The 16,736-nt window shown below is 51.5% G+C and overlaps 2 protein-coding genes across 10 annotated transcripts in view; both read right to left on the bottom strand.

The window, feature by feature from the left end:
• Positions 1-1,051: 1,051 nt before the first annotated feature.
• CRYBB3 (crystallin beta B3) lies at positions 1,052-7,547 on the bottom strand. 7 transcript variants are annotated; one of them, XM_019663937.1, is made up of 7 exons: positions 7,466-7,494; positions 6,520-6,573; positions 5,971-6,065; positions 4,369-4,487; positions 2,885-3,017; positions 2,016-2,158; positions 1,062-1,365 (listed from the first exon to the last, which is right to left on the bottom strand). In XM_019663937.1, the coding sequence occupies exons 3-7, from the start codon at positions 6,043-6,045 to the stop codon at positions 1,200-1,202; spliced, it is 636 nt and encodes a 211-aa protein (XP_019519482.1). In that variant the 5' UTR covers positions 6,046-6,065; positions 6,520-6,573; positions 7,466-7,494; the 3' UTR covers positions 1,062-1,199. The 7 variants fall into 7 exon arrangements, with proteins under 7 accessions (XP_019519478.1, XP_019519482.1, XP_019519483.1 ...); XM_019663933.1 differs by lacking the exon at positions 6,520-6,573 and having other exon boundaries at positions 1,052-1,365; positions 7,466-7,547; XM_019663938.1 differs by lacking the exon at positions 6,520-6,573 and having other exon boundaries at positions 5,971-6,061; positions 7,445-7,523.
• Positions 7,548-9,393: 1,846 nt separating this feature from the next.
• KIAA1671 (KIAA1671 ortholog) overlaps positions 9,394-16,736 on the bottom strand; it is a 183,703-nt gene continuing 176,360 nt past the window's right edge. For all 3 annotated transcript variants that reach the window (XM_019663958.1, XM_019663956.1, XM_019663957.1), the window contains exons 11-12: positions 15,901-15,983; positions 9,394-14,679 (exon numbers count right to left, since the gene is read on the bottom strand). In XM_019663958.1, coding sequence (XP_019519503.1) covers positions 15,905-15,983 — 79 coding nt within the window. In that variant the 3' untranslated portion in view covers positions 9,394-14,679; positions 15,901-15,904. The remainder of the gene's footprint in view (positions 14,680-15,900; positions 15,984-16,736) is intronic.

Below are 16,736 nucleotides of genomic sequence, written 5' to 3'. Positions count from 1 at the left end.
CCCTTGGCCCCACGACCTATGCTGTGAGCCACAGCCAGAGCCATCCTACTGAACCCCAAGGCAGATATGTCTCGCTCGCTCAAAGTCTCCATGGCTCCTTGCTCTCTCACAGAGTCAGCTCCCCAGAGTCTGTGGACCCCTAAATGCCCTGACCCCACTCCCTGTCTGACCCCCTCCCCGTTCTAGCATTTAATCCATTCCAGACCTACCGGCCTCCTTGCTGTGTCTCCATCACCCCGGCACACTCCTGCCTAGGACCTGCCCGCCTATTGTCCCTCTGCCTGGAGTGTTCTCGTGGTTCGTTCAGATATGAGCTCAAATGTCATGTCCTCAGTTCAGCGTTCTCTGACGACACCTCCCCATCACCCTTCATCCACGTACCCTGCTTGCTTGTCCTTTGCACTTACCACCTCCCAACATTGTATTCAACATCTACTTGTTTATTTATTCTCTGTCTCTCCCATAGCAGGTGGGCTTCATGAGGATAGGACTTTGCTCACTGCTGTGTCCTCAGGCCTTAAACAGGGCTTGGCATTTGCTGAATAAATCAATGAAAACAGAGACTGACAAAGACAGAAAGGGAAATGATGGATAGATGGATGGATAGATGGATGGATGGATGGATGGATGGACGGACGGATGAGAGGAGAGAGGATGGATGGATCAATGGAAGAATGGATGGAGGAATGGATGGATGAATGGATGGAAATATGAATAGAAAGATGGGTGGGTGGAAGGAAAGATGAATAAATAAAAGGAAAGAAGAAAACATAGAAAGATGGAAGGAAGAAAGAAAAAACGAGTAGATGGAGGGATGGAGGGATGGAAGGAAGGGAGGGAGGTGGACTGACAGACAGGCAGAGAGACACAGGATCCAGGCAGGGTGTTCATGAGATTCTGCCTGGAAGGACTAGGTGGAGCCGAGGGTAGGAGCACAGCTCACAGCCCCCCGTTGGGAGTCTTAGAACCCTCAAGCCGCCGCCTTCCGCCTGCCTCTCCCACAGGCTCCACCCGCGGCCTGGCCCACGCAGGAAGTGACTGCAGAGGAACATGGCAGGTGGGGGACCGGCCCCAGGCTTTATTGAGCAGGTCCCGGGGAAGGGTGGACAGGCAGGCCCTCGGCCCAGCCCTGGGGCCTCGTCCTCTTGTCCTTGCTGAACCCCCAAGGCAGGCCTGGCCCGCTGGGGCCTGGGCGCCCTTCAGCTGCGGAGGAAGCAGCCCCGCTGATGCCACTTCTGGTCGCGGATGCGGCGCACGGACTGCAGCTGCGGCTGGTTGGCGTCCCACTCGTTCCAGTGGCGGTACTCGCCCCGCTCGAACACGTACTGGCGCCCGCGGTAGCCGGGAAACTCATAGGCAACCCACCTGCCGGGATACCAAGGTTGGGGTGAGGATGGTTAGCCTCCCATCTCCCACCTCCAGCCAGACCGAGGCTTTCAAAGCCAGCATCTGACCATGTTGAGATGCACCCACAAGTGAGATGTAGTCACTGACAAAGGGAAGCTGATACTAAGGTTGCATTAACAGAGATATTAAGCCTGGAAGGAGGGAGGTGATGAGCCTGCTTTCCTACATACTATTCAGACCATACCTAGAGAACCACATACATCCTCGGCCCCCTGGTAAGGAGGACAAGGACTGTGTAAAGGCAAAAAACAAAAACAAAAAACAGAAAATCAGTTCGAGAGCCGGGAGTTGTTCAGAAAAGGAGTGAAGACTTTGATGGGTACAGGTGGGAGGAACAGATTTCATATGAATAAAAAAATAGATAAAACTTTCTATAAGTCAAGGCTTCTTGGAAATCCAGTGGTACAAGAGTGCAAGCAATTGGACATTCAACTCCTGGGGCCTCTCAAGTGGGGCTCTGAGCAAAGATGGAACAGGAGCAGCCGACATGCAGGAAGGGCCTCCAGACAGGGGCAGCAGAAAACACAGTGAACAGATTCTGTGTGGAGCCAGGGGAGTGACTGACCAGAGGACGGGGCAGGGGTAAGAGTGGGGGTTGGGTCCCTTACGTCCCATTGATGGCCCGGACGCTCGCCACACGGTCCTGGAAGCCATGAGCCCAGAGGCTGGGCACGTCGTCATCCACTATCTCCATCCTCCGGCCACTGAAAGCCGCGTTCTCAAACAGGTGAAGCTTGTGATCCGGACCATCCTGGGGGCAAGATCGTGGCGTGAACCAGCTGCTCCCGTGCCCAGAACGGGGGGCCGTGAAACCAAGGGGGCCTTTCAGGTCTCATTTAAGCCCATCAGGGGACAGACAGAGAAACTGAGGCACGGAGAGGGTGGAAGGAGATCAAAATTATTAATGTAGGAGCATTCCCTCATTACTAAACCAGGCTCTGATTGGGTCTTCCCACTGCCCTCAAAGGGGCACCCATGATTGTGACAAGGAGACGGGGCTGGAGCTGCCACCGAGTGTAAGTAAAGCAGGTGGGAGGGCAGAGCGACATCTTAAAGTGTGACGTGGGCCGAGTCCCTTTCAGGTGTTTGACAAACGCAAGCAAAGAACCTGAGCCTGAGTTCTGCACTTACTTGTTGAAGCAATTTTCTAGACTGTGTTTCTTTGACCACAGTACTGATCTGAGACTGGGCCATATGGTCCTGAATTTTAATAGGATTACAGAGGCAAGTGCCAGTACCGTGCTGGCCAATTCAAGATGTGAATCCTGATGTCTCCAGCCCCAGCCCAGTGACCATTTGATAGCCAGCCTCTTCTTGTCCCACACAATCATTTAGGTCAGAAGTGACGAGGGCCCTTCCCAGGCCAGGCCCATGCTGGCGAAGCCCTAGGCCGAGCTTGTAAAATGAGCTGGCCTGACCAACTCCCAGCATGTCCTGCTGCTAGAAGCTTCTAGAAGGGGGCAGGAGCTGTACTTACCATGTGCAGAGGCCGGAGGGACAGGAGGCTGTCACTGTGGTGGCTGTTGGACCAGGCATCCCAGCGAGGGTAATCCCCCTTTTCCAGGACAAACTGCTCCCCGTGGAAGGCTCTGCCTTCGAATGCCAGCCACCTGTAGGAGGGAAGAGGCTTGGGTCACCTCTGCTGCAGGTGAGGGAGGACCCAAATCTAGTGACGGAAGGGCCCATAACTGACCTCTGACCTGGCACCCTCCTGCCAACCCTACTGCTGATCTCGGGTCCTGTTATTGAAGAAACTACTGGGTTATACTGGGAGCTGAGACTCTGAGCCGGAAAACCTTCCTGGGAAATCATATTGAGAATCTATTTTATGTGCAGCCTCTGTGTGTCAGGTGCTTGGAAAAGCCCTTAGTACAATGTCTGGCACACGGTCAGTATTCCATAGATGGCTTGTTATTATTATTATTATATTATTATTATTATTATTTATGTGCATGTTTCCATTCATTTCACAAAACCCCCTCTGAAGTAAACCCAATTGTTATCCCCACTTGACAGATGAAAAAACAGAGGCCTGGAGGGTGAACACCTTGCCCAGGATCACTCAGCTGGTTAGTGCCAGAGCCTGGACTTTCCATCTGAAGGTGAGAATGCAGAGACCACCTGGAACACCTGCTTGCTGTGTGGACATGGACCAGACACTTAACCACATTAGCCTCAGTTTCCTCATCTGTCAAATGGGGATAAGAAGGCACCTCTCTCCTAGGGCGACTGTGAGGCTTCAGTGATATAATGCATGTTAAGTTTTAGATGTCATAAATATGATTGAGGGCCGGCCGAGTTAAGAGCGCGAGCTCTGAGCAACAGGGTTGCAGGTTTAATTCCCACATGGGCCAGTGAGCTGCAACCGAGCTGAGCTGCAGCTGAGCTGGTGAGAGTGCGTGCTCTTAACATCAATCCCATGCGGGTTTGACTCTCGCATGGGATGGTGAGCTGCGCCCATATCCCCCCCGAACCCCCCCCTTCCCTGGCAACTAGAGTGAACACTGGACTTGGAGCTGAGCTGCACCCTCCACAACTAAGATTGAAGGACAACAACTTGACTTGGAGCTGATGGGTCCTGGAAAAACACAATGTCCCCTTTTTCCAATTCCCCAACAATGTTCCCTTCCCCAATTCCCCAATAAAATACTTAAAAATAATAATAAATATTATTGAGAGTATAATGATTAAACCCCACTTCTCAGGCACTGAGTTAGGTGCTGGGCTGTCCTCTCTGTTCTTTTCCCACTGCACTCTGCTATCTGCCACAGAGGTCAAGAGCTAGAAGGATTCTAAGAGAATCACAGGTCAACTCCTTCATTTTACAGTTGGGAAAACTGAGGCCAGAGAGGGGACGGGAGTTGCCTAAGGCCCCACAGCATAACTAGAGCTCGAACCCTGACCTCCTGACTCCCAGAAGTCTAAGGGCTGTGAGGAGGGGCTGGGGGTCCAGTTACTCACGGCCCCGACTCCACACGGATGGAGCCCACCTTCTCCAGCAGGCTGTCCGTCAGGTTGGGACACTCAGCTGAGAGCTCGCACCGCTTGCCCTGGAAGTTCTCCATTTCGTATACGATCACCTGGAAGGGCAGTGTCCTGAGTGTCTCCCCATGGCGGGGCTCCCAGCCCCAGCGCCTATCCTGTGAGGTCCTCCTTGGGGCAATGGAGGGAGGCACCATCCTTCCACTCCGTCAGCTCGGCCTTGTACCAGCCTGGAGCCAGCACTGCCGCAGTCTTGCACTGCTCTCTGGTGGCCATAGCGGGGAACTCCTCCAGGAACCTCAAACCAGGGGTTGCCACTCGTTATCTAGAGAGCGCCAGTCTGGAGCCTAATAGATTGATGACAGGAGGGACTACTGCAGGGAAATGAAGTCGCTTACTGCAGGGAAATGAAGTCGCTTACGGCAGCCAGGAGGGAATGTGGGCTCTGTCTAAACTTTTCAAGCAAGGCTAGAAATTGATGTTTACCTTAATGTGAAGTTTCCCCATTAAAAAAAAAAAAAACTGTGCAGAGGAGACAAAACACCAATTTCCAACCTCTGGTTGACCTTCACCTGCCCCAGGCCCAGAGGCAAAAAAAAAGGGTACAAAGGCAGAGAAAGGTGTTGCCTCTCCCACAGCTAGACGCACAGACTGTCTTTTTAAACGATCCTTGGGGAATATCTACTCGGGCCATTTAATAGAAGGCTCAGAAAGGGTGAGTCACATGTCCCAGGCTGCACAGGAAGTTAAGTGGAAGCACCTGGATTCATGAAGTCAGCTGGCTCTTTTCTCCCGCTCACTGGTGTGGACAGGGCAAGGCCCACAGATGGCAAAGGGAGACAGGAAGACTCAGCAGCGGCACCCACCTCCCCGGTGGGCAGCTGCTTCTGGGGGATTTGCCAAGGCCCTTAGAGGTCATGAGAGAATGCTGTACTCTTTCTAGGACAAACCGGAGGCTCTGCAGGGCAAGGCTGGCTCGATGTCTCCCACGGATCAGGCCCAGAGCCAGGCAGGTCTCTCTGCTGCTCGTCTCCTCCCTGTCTCCTCACCGTGGTTAAAGCCACCAGCACAACCTCAGAAATGCCCCATCCTGTTATCTCTTTAGTCAACTCATCCGTAGGCTGTCTTGAGTTAAAGCCATCAGGGGTAGCTTAGAGAGGGCAGAGCCAGCAGATTCCAACGCTCTGTTAGCTGGCCTTGGCAATGGCACTTGCATCTAGCTCTCACACCAGCTCTGGGGGCTAAGGAGTGTGGGTATCATTCCCATTTTAAAAATAGGGCTGTTGAGGCCCAGAGAGGGCCGGGAACTGGACTAATGTCAGCAGGAGAGTCAGTGCCATATCTCCTGAAACCCCCGGACCCCCTGGGCCCCACTGAGACAGGCAGGGCGTATGTGAACAGTTTCATCTTGCAGACCGGCACACGGAAGAGGGAAGATGCAGCAACGTCATGAAACGAATTTACGGCAGAGGGGTGAGGTGCCTTCCTGGCCCAGGCTGGCTCCTTTCTGGAGAGAAGCTGACCCTGAGGCCTAAGAGTAGCCCTGGGCCCAGGGCCCCTGGGCCCCTCCCGGCGCAGTACCTTGTAGCTGCCTCCAAGGCCTCCACGGCTCTTGCCAGCCACAGCCTGCTCCAGTGCTCCGTGCTGTTCTGCCATCTTCCCAGGAATACCTCTGGCTTCAACCAAAGGAAAATGGGGTATCAGGTGCACCTGGCAAAACCAGGCGTCAATGTGATTGGAGTTGTGCGCAGAGCCTTCCTGCCTATGGACGTGGTCAGTGTTTTAGTCATTCAACAAACATCCACTGAGCACCTACTGTAGGCCACAGGGAGTGGGACAGTTGGGAGGATCAGAGTCCCCATTTTTCAGAGGGCAACCCCAAGGCCCAGCAAGGTGAGGTCACTTCCCCTAGGCTGGGATTGGGCCTGGCTCCAAAGCCTGTACCCTTCCCCCACACCTAACTGCTTCCCCCAAACAGGGTTCTCAGAACTCTGTACAGATATCACCTCCAGACCCTGAGCAGAGGGCAGGACTTGGGGGGTCCTCTACAGGGATCTCTCCCACCTCCACCCCCCAAGCTGCAGTCTTCTGTTCACTCACTACTCTGTTCACCAAAGATTCCACAAGCACCTTCTCAGTGCCTGGGCCTGTGCTGGGTGACTGGGATGAACAGGAGCCCGCAGACTGGTGGGAGATGGACACACAGATGATAGACAGACATTTAGAGGAAGCATGGTGCCAACCAGGCCCTGGGACACCTGCTTCAGCCGTTTCCATACATTTGGTCATTCATTCCATACACAATTATGGAACACTTACTGTGTACCAACACTTAAAGACAGACAGCTCCCCTTCATCCCTACGGAGACCGTGACACACGGTACAGGCCCTGCAGTAGTCATGTGGAAGGGTTCTCCTGATTGTCGCAACACACAGACACATGGGACTGTTCTCCAGTTTATCCACACACACATATGCATGCACATGCAAACTAACACGAGCTCCCGTGGTCACTGTACCTAGTCACATCCCACCCACTGCACAGAGCCTCTTACACACACACACACACACACCCATCTCAGATATCCACAGTGGGCCATAGGCACCCACATTTACACCGCACACCCAGCTGCCATCCGTCCATGGCTCCCACACTCCCACTCCTGGCATGCACAGCTGTGTCTCATATACGCAGGACATGGGCCCAACGATGCATGGGCTGCTGGCTGGCTGTCCTGCCTGTGCCCAGCCTCAGCGGGAACTAGGGCATGGTGCAGCTCGGGGGGACTCTCGGGAGACATGGCAACCCCGAAATTTACCCACTCTCCTCCCTCAGCTGTGCCCAGTCTTTGCAGGTTCCCTCCCCTAAGCACATGCCCAGGGGCTTGACTGTGGCCCCGCCCTCTGACACCAGCTGGGCTTGGTGGCTGTCAGGGGTCCTCCTTCTCGGCTCCGACCCTCAAGTGGATCCCCAGCTCGCACAGGGGTCAGCTGTGCACGTCCCATGGAGACCACCCAAGGTCTGGACCTGCCAGGGCAGCTCTCGCCTCCCCACCTTGCCTATCCCAGAATGAACCTGTTGCTGCCGCCTTCGGAAGAACAGGGGGGCCAACACCGTCTGCAGACAGCCTGCCTTTGCAAGGAGCAACCTATTTATGGGGGTGCTTTCTGACAGCCCAGCACATCCCGGCCTGCTGAGGCGGCGGTCTGTCCACCCGATTCTGTCCGGACCGTTTCACTCCAATAGCGGGCACAGGGAGGCCCCAGTGCCTCTGTGTCCTCAGCAAGGGCCTCCGATGACTTCCTGGGGGCACACGGACCTCATCAGCTTTGTGGGAAGCCTGACAGCACCAGGTGGGGAGCATGGGCGTTCTCCAGTGACCACCCCCACTCCTGTTGACTTCTTGGTGCCACCATCTTCTTATTGGGGTGCATGGAATCCTTGGAAAGGCTGCAGTTCTTAAAGTGAGGGACCCCAGAATCTCAATTTTTCCACATGCTTTGTGGCCTAAATTTTGTTAGATCACCGTAAACATACCTTCCAAGTTGGGCGTAAATCCATTCAACCATTTCCATGGGACGCTGTAATAGACCCATCAAAGATTGATTTTCTTCAGGTAAAAAGCATATATGTATGAACAACAGCTACCATTTATTGAAGACCTATTATGTGCAGGCCACTGTGCATTATGTTTACTCCTCACCTACCCTTCTTTAGAGGAGGAGTTATGATCCCTATTTTATAGATGGTTTGGAAACTGATTTCAGAGAGGTTAAGTCACTTACCTGGTCACACAGCAGAAGGCGTGGGGGACAGGCCTGCTCCAGGGCCAGCTTTTAGCCTCAATAGAAATCAAGGTGGCCATGACAGTCATCTTATTTATGACCAAAAAACTAGATCCATGCATTTTTGAGTGTCTAACACAGTATAATTTTGCCTGTGGTAGGTGTTTAATAATGATTATCGAATGAATAAAAAGAGGGACAAACGAGTGACTTGTTAAACAACGGCGTTTTCTTTTGTGGTTTGTTTTTGGTGAAAATCCTCAAGTTACTATAAAATCCAGTGACCTCACATCCCTGAGATGCTGGTCGGATATGGGTGACAGCTGGACTTGGGAAACAGGTGGACCTGTGTGACCTTGTGAGACTTACTCGAGATCTCAGAGCCAGTCTTCTCATCTGTAAATGGAGAACCTTCTTTCTATGGGAGCCATTGAGAGATCAGGGAAGCAAAGCACTCCAGTCTGTCACTTTCTTACATTTATTCACCGAGGATCCTGCCTCTGTGGCCAGACCAAGGGGGGTACTTCCGGGCGGTGATTGTGAGAGTTGGTTTCGACCCCTTACCTTGCTTGGGATGCAGTCACCACCTGCTAGGGATCCGAGGGGAAGACAGAGAGGTGGGGACAGCCTGCAAGCGTGACTCCCTCCCATTAGGACGTTTAGGATCGCGAGGACCTACTATGCACCCAGCACTTTCACGTGCCACATTTCCTTAACCTAGAGTTCTCAACCACGGCACTACTGCCATCTGGGGCCAGGTCATTCTTTGTGGTGGGATCAGACCTCCTGTGCACTGTAGGATGCTGAGCACCATCCCTGGCCTCTACCCGCTAGATGCTGGTAGCATATCCATCCCCTCCTTGTGATAACCAAAAATGTCTCCCGTCATGGTCAGATGTCCTCCTGGGAGAACACCCCACCCATATGAGAACCACTGCTTTCAGCTCTTGCTCACTAAGGTCGCTATCAGCATCCCATTTTGGAGCTCTGATGCTCAGAGATATCCCACAGCCAGGAGGGTGAAGAACAAGGATTCGATCCCAGGTTGAACGGAAATCCTGCTTTGTGCCCACGGGCCCCCTCTCCCAGGACCCCAGCCACCCACTCGTGCCGCCTGGCCCCCAGCTCAGCACGGACAAGAGACCGATCTCAGCTGATGGGCGTGCATGCACGGAAGGGTCCATTACATCCACACGGACACAACCAACTTCTCCAATGCAACTTGCATCAAAGCTTTATTTGCAATTTTCATAGTCTGAATGCAACATCTTTGTACATGCAAAGGTCCTCTTGTTCTAAGGCAGTTGGCTCGATTCCCAACTGCTCTGCATGTGCGCGTATGAAACCTCTTTACAGTTACAAAATATAAAAGCACTTGTCGACATCCAATACTCTGTGAGGTCCGCGGAGCCCCATTGTTTTAACATTAAAAATAGAGGTTTTTCTAGATGAATTCTCAGTCACACAAATTAGAGGTTCTTTCTGGGATTGGGTAAAGTGCCTCTTGTCCGCCTTCTGTTCAGAACTCCTAGGGCTTGTGAATTCATAAGGCAATTGCAGGGACACCGACAGCAGCAGGCTCCGCTTTTCCTACACACAGGGCTCGGGTTCCTTCTCTATCATGACTCAACTACCTGATGATGGGACCCAGAAGAAAGGTTAGGAAAATATATCGTCTATATTTATATATATTTCCAATCCCCCCTGCCCCCATCTTACAAAGCAGTTTGAGGCTAAAAGTCATCTTGGAAGTGCATGACTTCTAGGATATTGGGACGATTTAGGAAACAGTACAAAATACCTTCCCGTGTCACACAATATATTACTTTTGTAAGCCCCTTATTTACAGGATCTGTAAGGCTATGTGGGATGAAATCATTAAAAAGCTAAAAATTCTTCTTTAGACAATGGCATGATTTGTTGGAGCAGATGTCACGTCACTGGAGATTGTCAAAAAAAGCCAGTCTGATCCGTGGAAGATGTCGCGGCACCAGACAGGAGGGTAACTACTGAAGGAGACACTGGGGGGGCAAAGGCGAGAGGCTGACAGGTCGGCGTGCCGGGAACCCCAGGCTGACGTGCCAGAACCTGGCTTCCTGCCCTGCTCCCTGAAGGGACCCACCCAGACGAAAGAAAGAAATCTCTAGAAGGGTGGTGGGGGCAAAAGGAAATACAGACTGGCTCAGACTTGTTCCTACTGGCTTTCTATGTGACGACATTCCCAGAACCTCGGCTTGCCCAGAATTCCAACAGAGAGACTCTTAGTAGCTCAGCAGCTCGGATGCACCACTCCCTAAGGCGGAGGAGTCCACGATGGGTCCCCTTCCCCATGTCCAGTGGGTCCTGCCTCCTTCAAGTGACTCCCTCCCCCTCAACACTGTCCCTCCGCCCCCATGGCATCACGAGGCCCTGGGACACTTGCTTTCCCGTTTTAACACATAGCGTTACAGGAGGAAAGGCACCATCCGAATCTATAGAAGGTTTCTCTGTTATGGAAGTGACCTGCCATGGCTTCCGATGGGGGAAGGGTATTTCCCGCTGCAGAGAGCTTTTCTCCTGCCTCCCCATCCCCCCTCAGGCTCACCCTGAAATGTAGTTTACACAAAGGCAACAGTCATCCAGCTTCCTAGATGGAGACGCTGCATGGGAGGGACCCCAGGGACTGAGGAGCTGCAGCGGAAGCTCGGAGGCAGAGGCAGGCTCACGGGCCCTCTCCTTGGGTGGACGCTGTCGTCCACGCAGGCCCAAGTCACTTTGAAAAAAGCAATTGGTTTTGCAGGTGAGTTGACCTCACACTTGTGGATTTTTAGCTTTGTCATTTTACCCGGCTCCCTGGGCAATCTGGGGCGTTGGGATGGAAAACGTACACACATTAACGGACAAAGGCAGCTATGAGCACCAGGTGGGAGTGGCTGCGTCTCCTTTGGGCAATCACGCCGAGGGTTTTTCTAAATCCCTTGCACAGCCTTTAAGGGTTAGGACTACAGGCTAGTGCCTATTTCTATTCTCGCTCCTTAGCAAACCTTGCTGGCCTCACTTCCTGGGATGCATACACACACAAAACACACATTTGTCCAAAAACACATGACTTGGCTCGTCCCCCTAGAAAACACCCCGCGCGCCCCCCCCATCTGATTGTCCTCTCCCCCGATGCTAGACAACCTGAGGCTCTCAGGTCAGCGCCACTCAAAACCCTCAACACCCCAAAAACCGTGAGGTTCCCCTGGCACCAGAATTTCCCTGGTGGGACTGAGGAAGTCTCCACAACACTGATTCTTGAGGCCTCGCCATGGAATTTCAAAACAAGCCAAAGGCTGCCGGTTTCTTTAGGCAAGAGACCATGAAGAAGGGGATCTACTGGGAGGGGAAAAATATACAGACTTAAAAGACCATCTGTCAAAATGCTGATGTGCAAAGGGTGTGTGTGGAAAGGGGGGGGGAGGGAGGGAGGGAGGGCGAGAGGGAAAGGGGGAGGGAGAGAGAGGGAGGGAGAGACGGGGGACAGAGAGATGGCGCTATGGGGGAGAGATGTTGCATCCCTAGGAACTTGCTTCCTGTGTAAGACGCTCATTGAAGCAGAGCCAAAGGCCCGGAGGAGGAAGGTTAGAGGACGCAGATGGCCTGATTGCATACAGATGATTAAGGCATATTAAGTTAGCTTAAAAGGAGACAGGTGTCCAAAGATGACTCCAGGCTAACTTGAGAAATGAACATACAACTCCTTGCTTAGCCCCAAAGAGCTCACTCACTTTAGAAAGAGGAGAAACAACCCATTAGCTCAGCTCTCTGCAAAGGCTCTGAGCATCAGCCACTTCCAACCTCACTGCACTGATCTCGGTTGGATCCGGAGGTCATGGGGAACCTGCATGAAGAGGGTTGCCCCCGACCCCCAGTGATTGTCTGCTCTGCGGTGGAGAGATGAGGCTGCAGAAAACAAGAGAGTCGAGGAGGATGTACCGGGCTTGCTCTAGTCAGTTTAAATGCATGGGTTCTGTATGTCCGCATCACCAAGGAATGAACTGAATTTTTATTTCTAAACAAGGTGTGGGTAGTTAGGCAAAAGACCTCTAGGGTCAATCTCATTTTCAAGGGCTTTTCTTTCCTTTCGGGTCTACTTGGGCTAAAAGATGGCTAATTCAGAATTCAGAGATGTGCATGAACAGAACAGGTCATTTCCTACTGCCTGAGACGGTACCAAAGGGCTCTTCCCACCTTCAGAAAGACAAAGATGAAAGCAGCCAAGAAAGGAAGTGGGGGTCAGGACACACTAGGAGTGTCTCTAAAGGGGACCTAGTGATCCGGAAAGCACTACATCAGCATTGTTATAAAGCATGAGCTGGGCCTTAAAAAAGAAAGATCAACTGAAGTAGTTCCTGGAGGAATTTAATCCCCAAAAGGGCTACAAAGAACTGATGGACCACTTCCTCAGGGAATTAAGAGAATGCAAACGATTATCAAGCAAGGCCATACCTCCCAACATAGATGCAAGAGGCTTACAGATGCACAAGGTTGGGTGGGTGACAGGGTCCAACAACTGCCCATCAGTAGCCAAGGCTCAGCCAACAGGACTCAGGGAGGGATGGGGGTGGGACCCTCCGGTCCTTGTCCATGGTGCTGACCCACGACCACTCTCCGGAGAACAGCCGTTTGTCTAAACCTGGAGAACCAGGATTGCTCTCCACCTGCCCCCGACACCATCCCCAAGAGAAGGAAGAGGTGGTAAAGGGAGATAAGGGAGGAAGAATGATGGGAAAATAGAGACTCTTGGAAAGGTGGCCAGGGAGAAGGGAGGCATGTTTTGACACCACTTACAAATAATGGATTTATCAAGAAAGATGTTCACCTCTTTTGGGGTGAAGTCAGGGGAGGGGGCATGCGTGAGCCCACCATTTCCATATATAGCCAGTGCTGCGCGTGGACCCATTAGGGAGCGCAGCCCCAGGGACCCTTCAGCAACCCCAGGCTGCCCCCATGAACTGCCCAAGCATCTTTCTCACCAATGGGCATCTCCCAGGCAAGGTTGGCACAAAGTTTATGGCAACTCCAGGCATGGAACGTGGCCAGCCAAGCATTTCTGGGATGTTTGCTGGGGCCTTGGGCTTTCATAGGTGGAGGAGGCTGGTGTTGAGGATTTCCAAAGAGAAGAACACAGTAGAGAGTGTCCGGAGCCCCCAGAGGTCTTGGAGATTCCTAGGAATGAACTTAGAGCTAGCAAGAAAAAAAGACGCAAGGCGAACCTTACCCTTTGTCACCTAGCATCCAGCACTTCTGCCCGGAGTCCCTGGCCTGGTGGGGGGACTTTCAGCAAGACCCTCCCTTCCTGCATTTGGACCTAAAAAGAGCACTTAGTCAGGTGGATTTGGGGGCGGGGGGGGGCTCACAGAAGGAAGAAGTGAGAAGAAACGCAAGAACCCCTCATTCATGCTTTGTTCTGAGGCCAATGTAGGATGGCTCTTCCATGCCAGCAGCTCAGGTGGTGTTCAAAAGAGACTCCGGAGAAAAAGAGTCTCAGAGTGGGTCTGACGTTGGAGTGGGAAAGGCACTGCCATTTGGGCTGCAGTTCATGGAGCCTTGAGGCCGAGGGACAAAGACCACTCCACAGAAATCAGAGCTCAGATGAAAAGAAACCAGGAAACTCTACACAAGGGTGACCACTAGAATTTTTTTTTTTTTAAAAGCATGGATAGGGATAAGATAACCTGAGATGATCAGATACTTCAAGCAAAGTAGTCACACCTCTGTCCTCCTGTTCTTTAACGTAAAAACATATATACATATCAAATCTCAAGGAAAATTGGCTGGATTATTGCTTTATCACCTTCTAAAGCAAACAAAAATGACACACAATAAAAGAGTCAACTATGTACATGGCCCCACTGGAAGGACCAACACACTTGAAAGAACGAGGGCAGGGGTATGTTTAAAAATCAGAACTGCTGATCCTTTGAGAGGGCGATGGAACTTGCCAAAAAAAAAAAAAAAAAAGCAATCAAAACCCCCAGCCCAGTGGTACTGTCTTGGACCACAGTTACAGCAGGAAATGAATGGTTTCTTCTTCCTTGGAAATGTCCTTTTGAAAAAGACCTCCCTGGGGTTGGGGGAAGAGATGCTTTCACAATTCAGGTGTTTTCCGGAACCTGGGGAGATGGTCCAGCCTCACATGCGTGCCTGGAGCTGCTGCAGGCGTCTGCAGTGGGCAGAAGTGCACATTTTTATATGAAAAGAAACAGAACCGCCAGCGTGGACGTTTCGGTGCAGCCTGGCATCTTTCCCAGCCTGAAGTGCTATCTGGGGAGATGTGTAAGTGCTTGAGGAGGGCGAGGCTTTCTGCCCTGACCCGGGGAGAGCCTGCAGAGGGGCGAGGGGCCCTGGACGGCGTTCTCCACCCGACCAGAAGGGCTCGGGCGGGTAACCATTGCGCAGGAAGGAACGGCAGCAGCATGGCCTTGTCTTAGGGTTCTGACAGTTAAGGCTTCTTCTGTTCATTAGACGTGGCAGTGTCCCCTGTGTGGAGAGGAAGGGACAGGGCTAGTGTCAGTGGCGGGGACAGGTGACCCAATTTCTCTCTACCATCAAGCCTTAAAACCTTTCCTGGTAATCCCCAAGATGGCTATTCCCACAAGCCACAGGCCAGGACAGATGACGTGAGTTTTTTGTTTGTTTTGAAGGGTAGGATGAAGTACACTGGAATGAACGTGGAATTTAGAGTCAGGTCGGGGGTCCGGCCTCAGCGTCCTCAAGTGGATTACTAGAGGCTTAACTGCAATCGCATATGTACAGCACTAAACACAAAATACACACGGGCACTAATCCCTTATCCAAAACCCTTGAGCATACATGTACTGCAGAATTTAGATTCTTTCTTGGAGTTTATGATATACAAATATTCACACACGCACACACACACACACACACACACACACATATATATATGCATACATACATATTTAGAAATATTATGTAACACATTATATGCACATATATTACGCAACACCCCCATAATCAAGCACATAATATGCCTACAGTGTAATGTGTGGATATTCATATAAAGCGGGGGAAATAGAGTCTAAATAGCATTAAGGATATCCAAGCAGGTCAGGTTTTGTCACTAAGCGGGTGATGAAAACGCTTTGTTGTCAGAGTGTTCTGGATTTCAGGCTTGTGGACAAAGGGCTGTGGGTGTCCTGTGCTACTCACAGCAGAGCCACGTTTAGGAACCGTGCATTGCGTGCTCCCATCCCTCGAACTTACAGGAAGCACCTGAGATGCATTCTCAGTGAGCCTGGGGCCACCCGGGGACATGGGCTCTGTTACCCCATTTTACAGATGGGGAAACCAAAGTCCAAGATGTTAAGTCATTTGGGACCTACACCAGGGCATATGTAATCATTTGATTTTTAAATCTTTTTTCTTCCAAGTTAATTTTTAATGATACAGGTTCATGCATGAATGGAGAGATAAGGAACCTTTCAGATTGAGCTGATCTTTGATGGCCCTCCCTCTCATTTTTTAAAAGGGGATTGAGATGCAGTGACGGCTGGCCTTAGAGGAAACAGATCATTGCAACCCTCTTTACAGGCACCTAGGACACCTGCACCCACATTTTCCCTTCTCATTCCCATGGTACGACATCATGAATCTCTGACCCTCTGCCTCCCTGCCCACGTTCCTGGCTTCTCAGACTGCAGGCTCCGTTCAGGTCTTCCCGCCAGAGCCCGTTCGTACCTGGTCAAGCTTGGTTCTCATACAGGCTTTGCCTCTTCTTGGATTTCAGCTCCTTTAGCCACTGGGGTGAGGGCTCCTCCGATCTGAAACCACAAAGCCAGTGAGAGTCAAGTGGGAGCCAGACCGAGCGTGTCTTGCAGGCAGGGCTGTGAGGGACCCAGCGTTCCATCTGCCACGCCAAGGCAAAGACGCCCATGCTCACATGACTGATAAGCAAGAAGCAGGAATGAACCAAAGCACCCAACAATGGGAAGGTTAAATAAATCATGGTACATCCATTCCGTGAAATAACCCGCAGCTACACACTCATGCTTATATAAAATTGTGTCCATTCATCCATCCATTTGTAACCCAAACATCCATTCATCCTTCTATCTCTCTACCCACGGAAATGCCTGTGATAGTTAATTTTATGCGTCAACTTGGCCAGGCCATGGTACCCAGATCTATGGTCAAACATTATTCTAGATGTTTCTGCGAAGGTATTTTTTTTAGATGAGATTAATATTTAATCAGTAGGCTTGGTGTCAAGCAGGTTACCCTCCATATTACAGGTGGGCCTTATCTAATCAGTTGAAGGCCTTAAAAGAAAAAAAATTCCCTCTGCTGAAGAAGAGGGAATTCTGCCAACAGACTGCAGAATGGGACTCGACTGCATCACTGGCTCTTCCCTGGGTCTCCAGCTGGCCCTCCTGCCCTCCAGGTTTTTTTTACTTGCTAGCCTTCACAATCTTATGAGTCAGTTTCTTAAAATAAATACACATCTATCTCCCTCCCTCCCTCCCTCTCTCTCTCTCTCTCTCTCTCTCTCTCTCTCTCTCTCTCTCTCTCTCTCT

Source organism: Hipposideros armiger, unplaced genomic scaffold, assembly GCF_001890085.2.
Source record: "Hipposideros armiger isolate ML-2016 unplaced genomic scaffold, ASM189008v1 scaffold_411, whole genome shotgun sequence".
NCBI lineage: Eukaryota > Metazoa > Chordata > Mammalia > Chiroptera > Hipposideridae > Hipposideros > Hipposideros armiger.
Note: the sequence above shows the minus strand (reverse complement) of the source record. Positions and strands in the feature narration are given on the sequence as shown.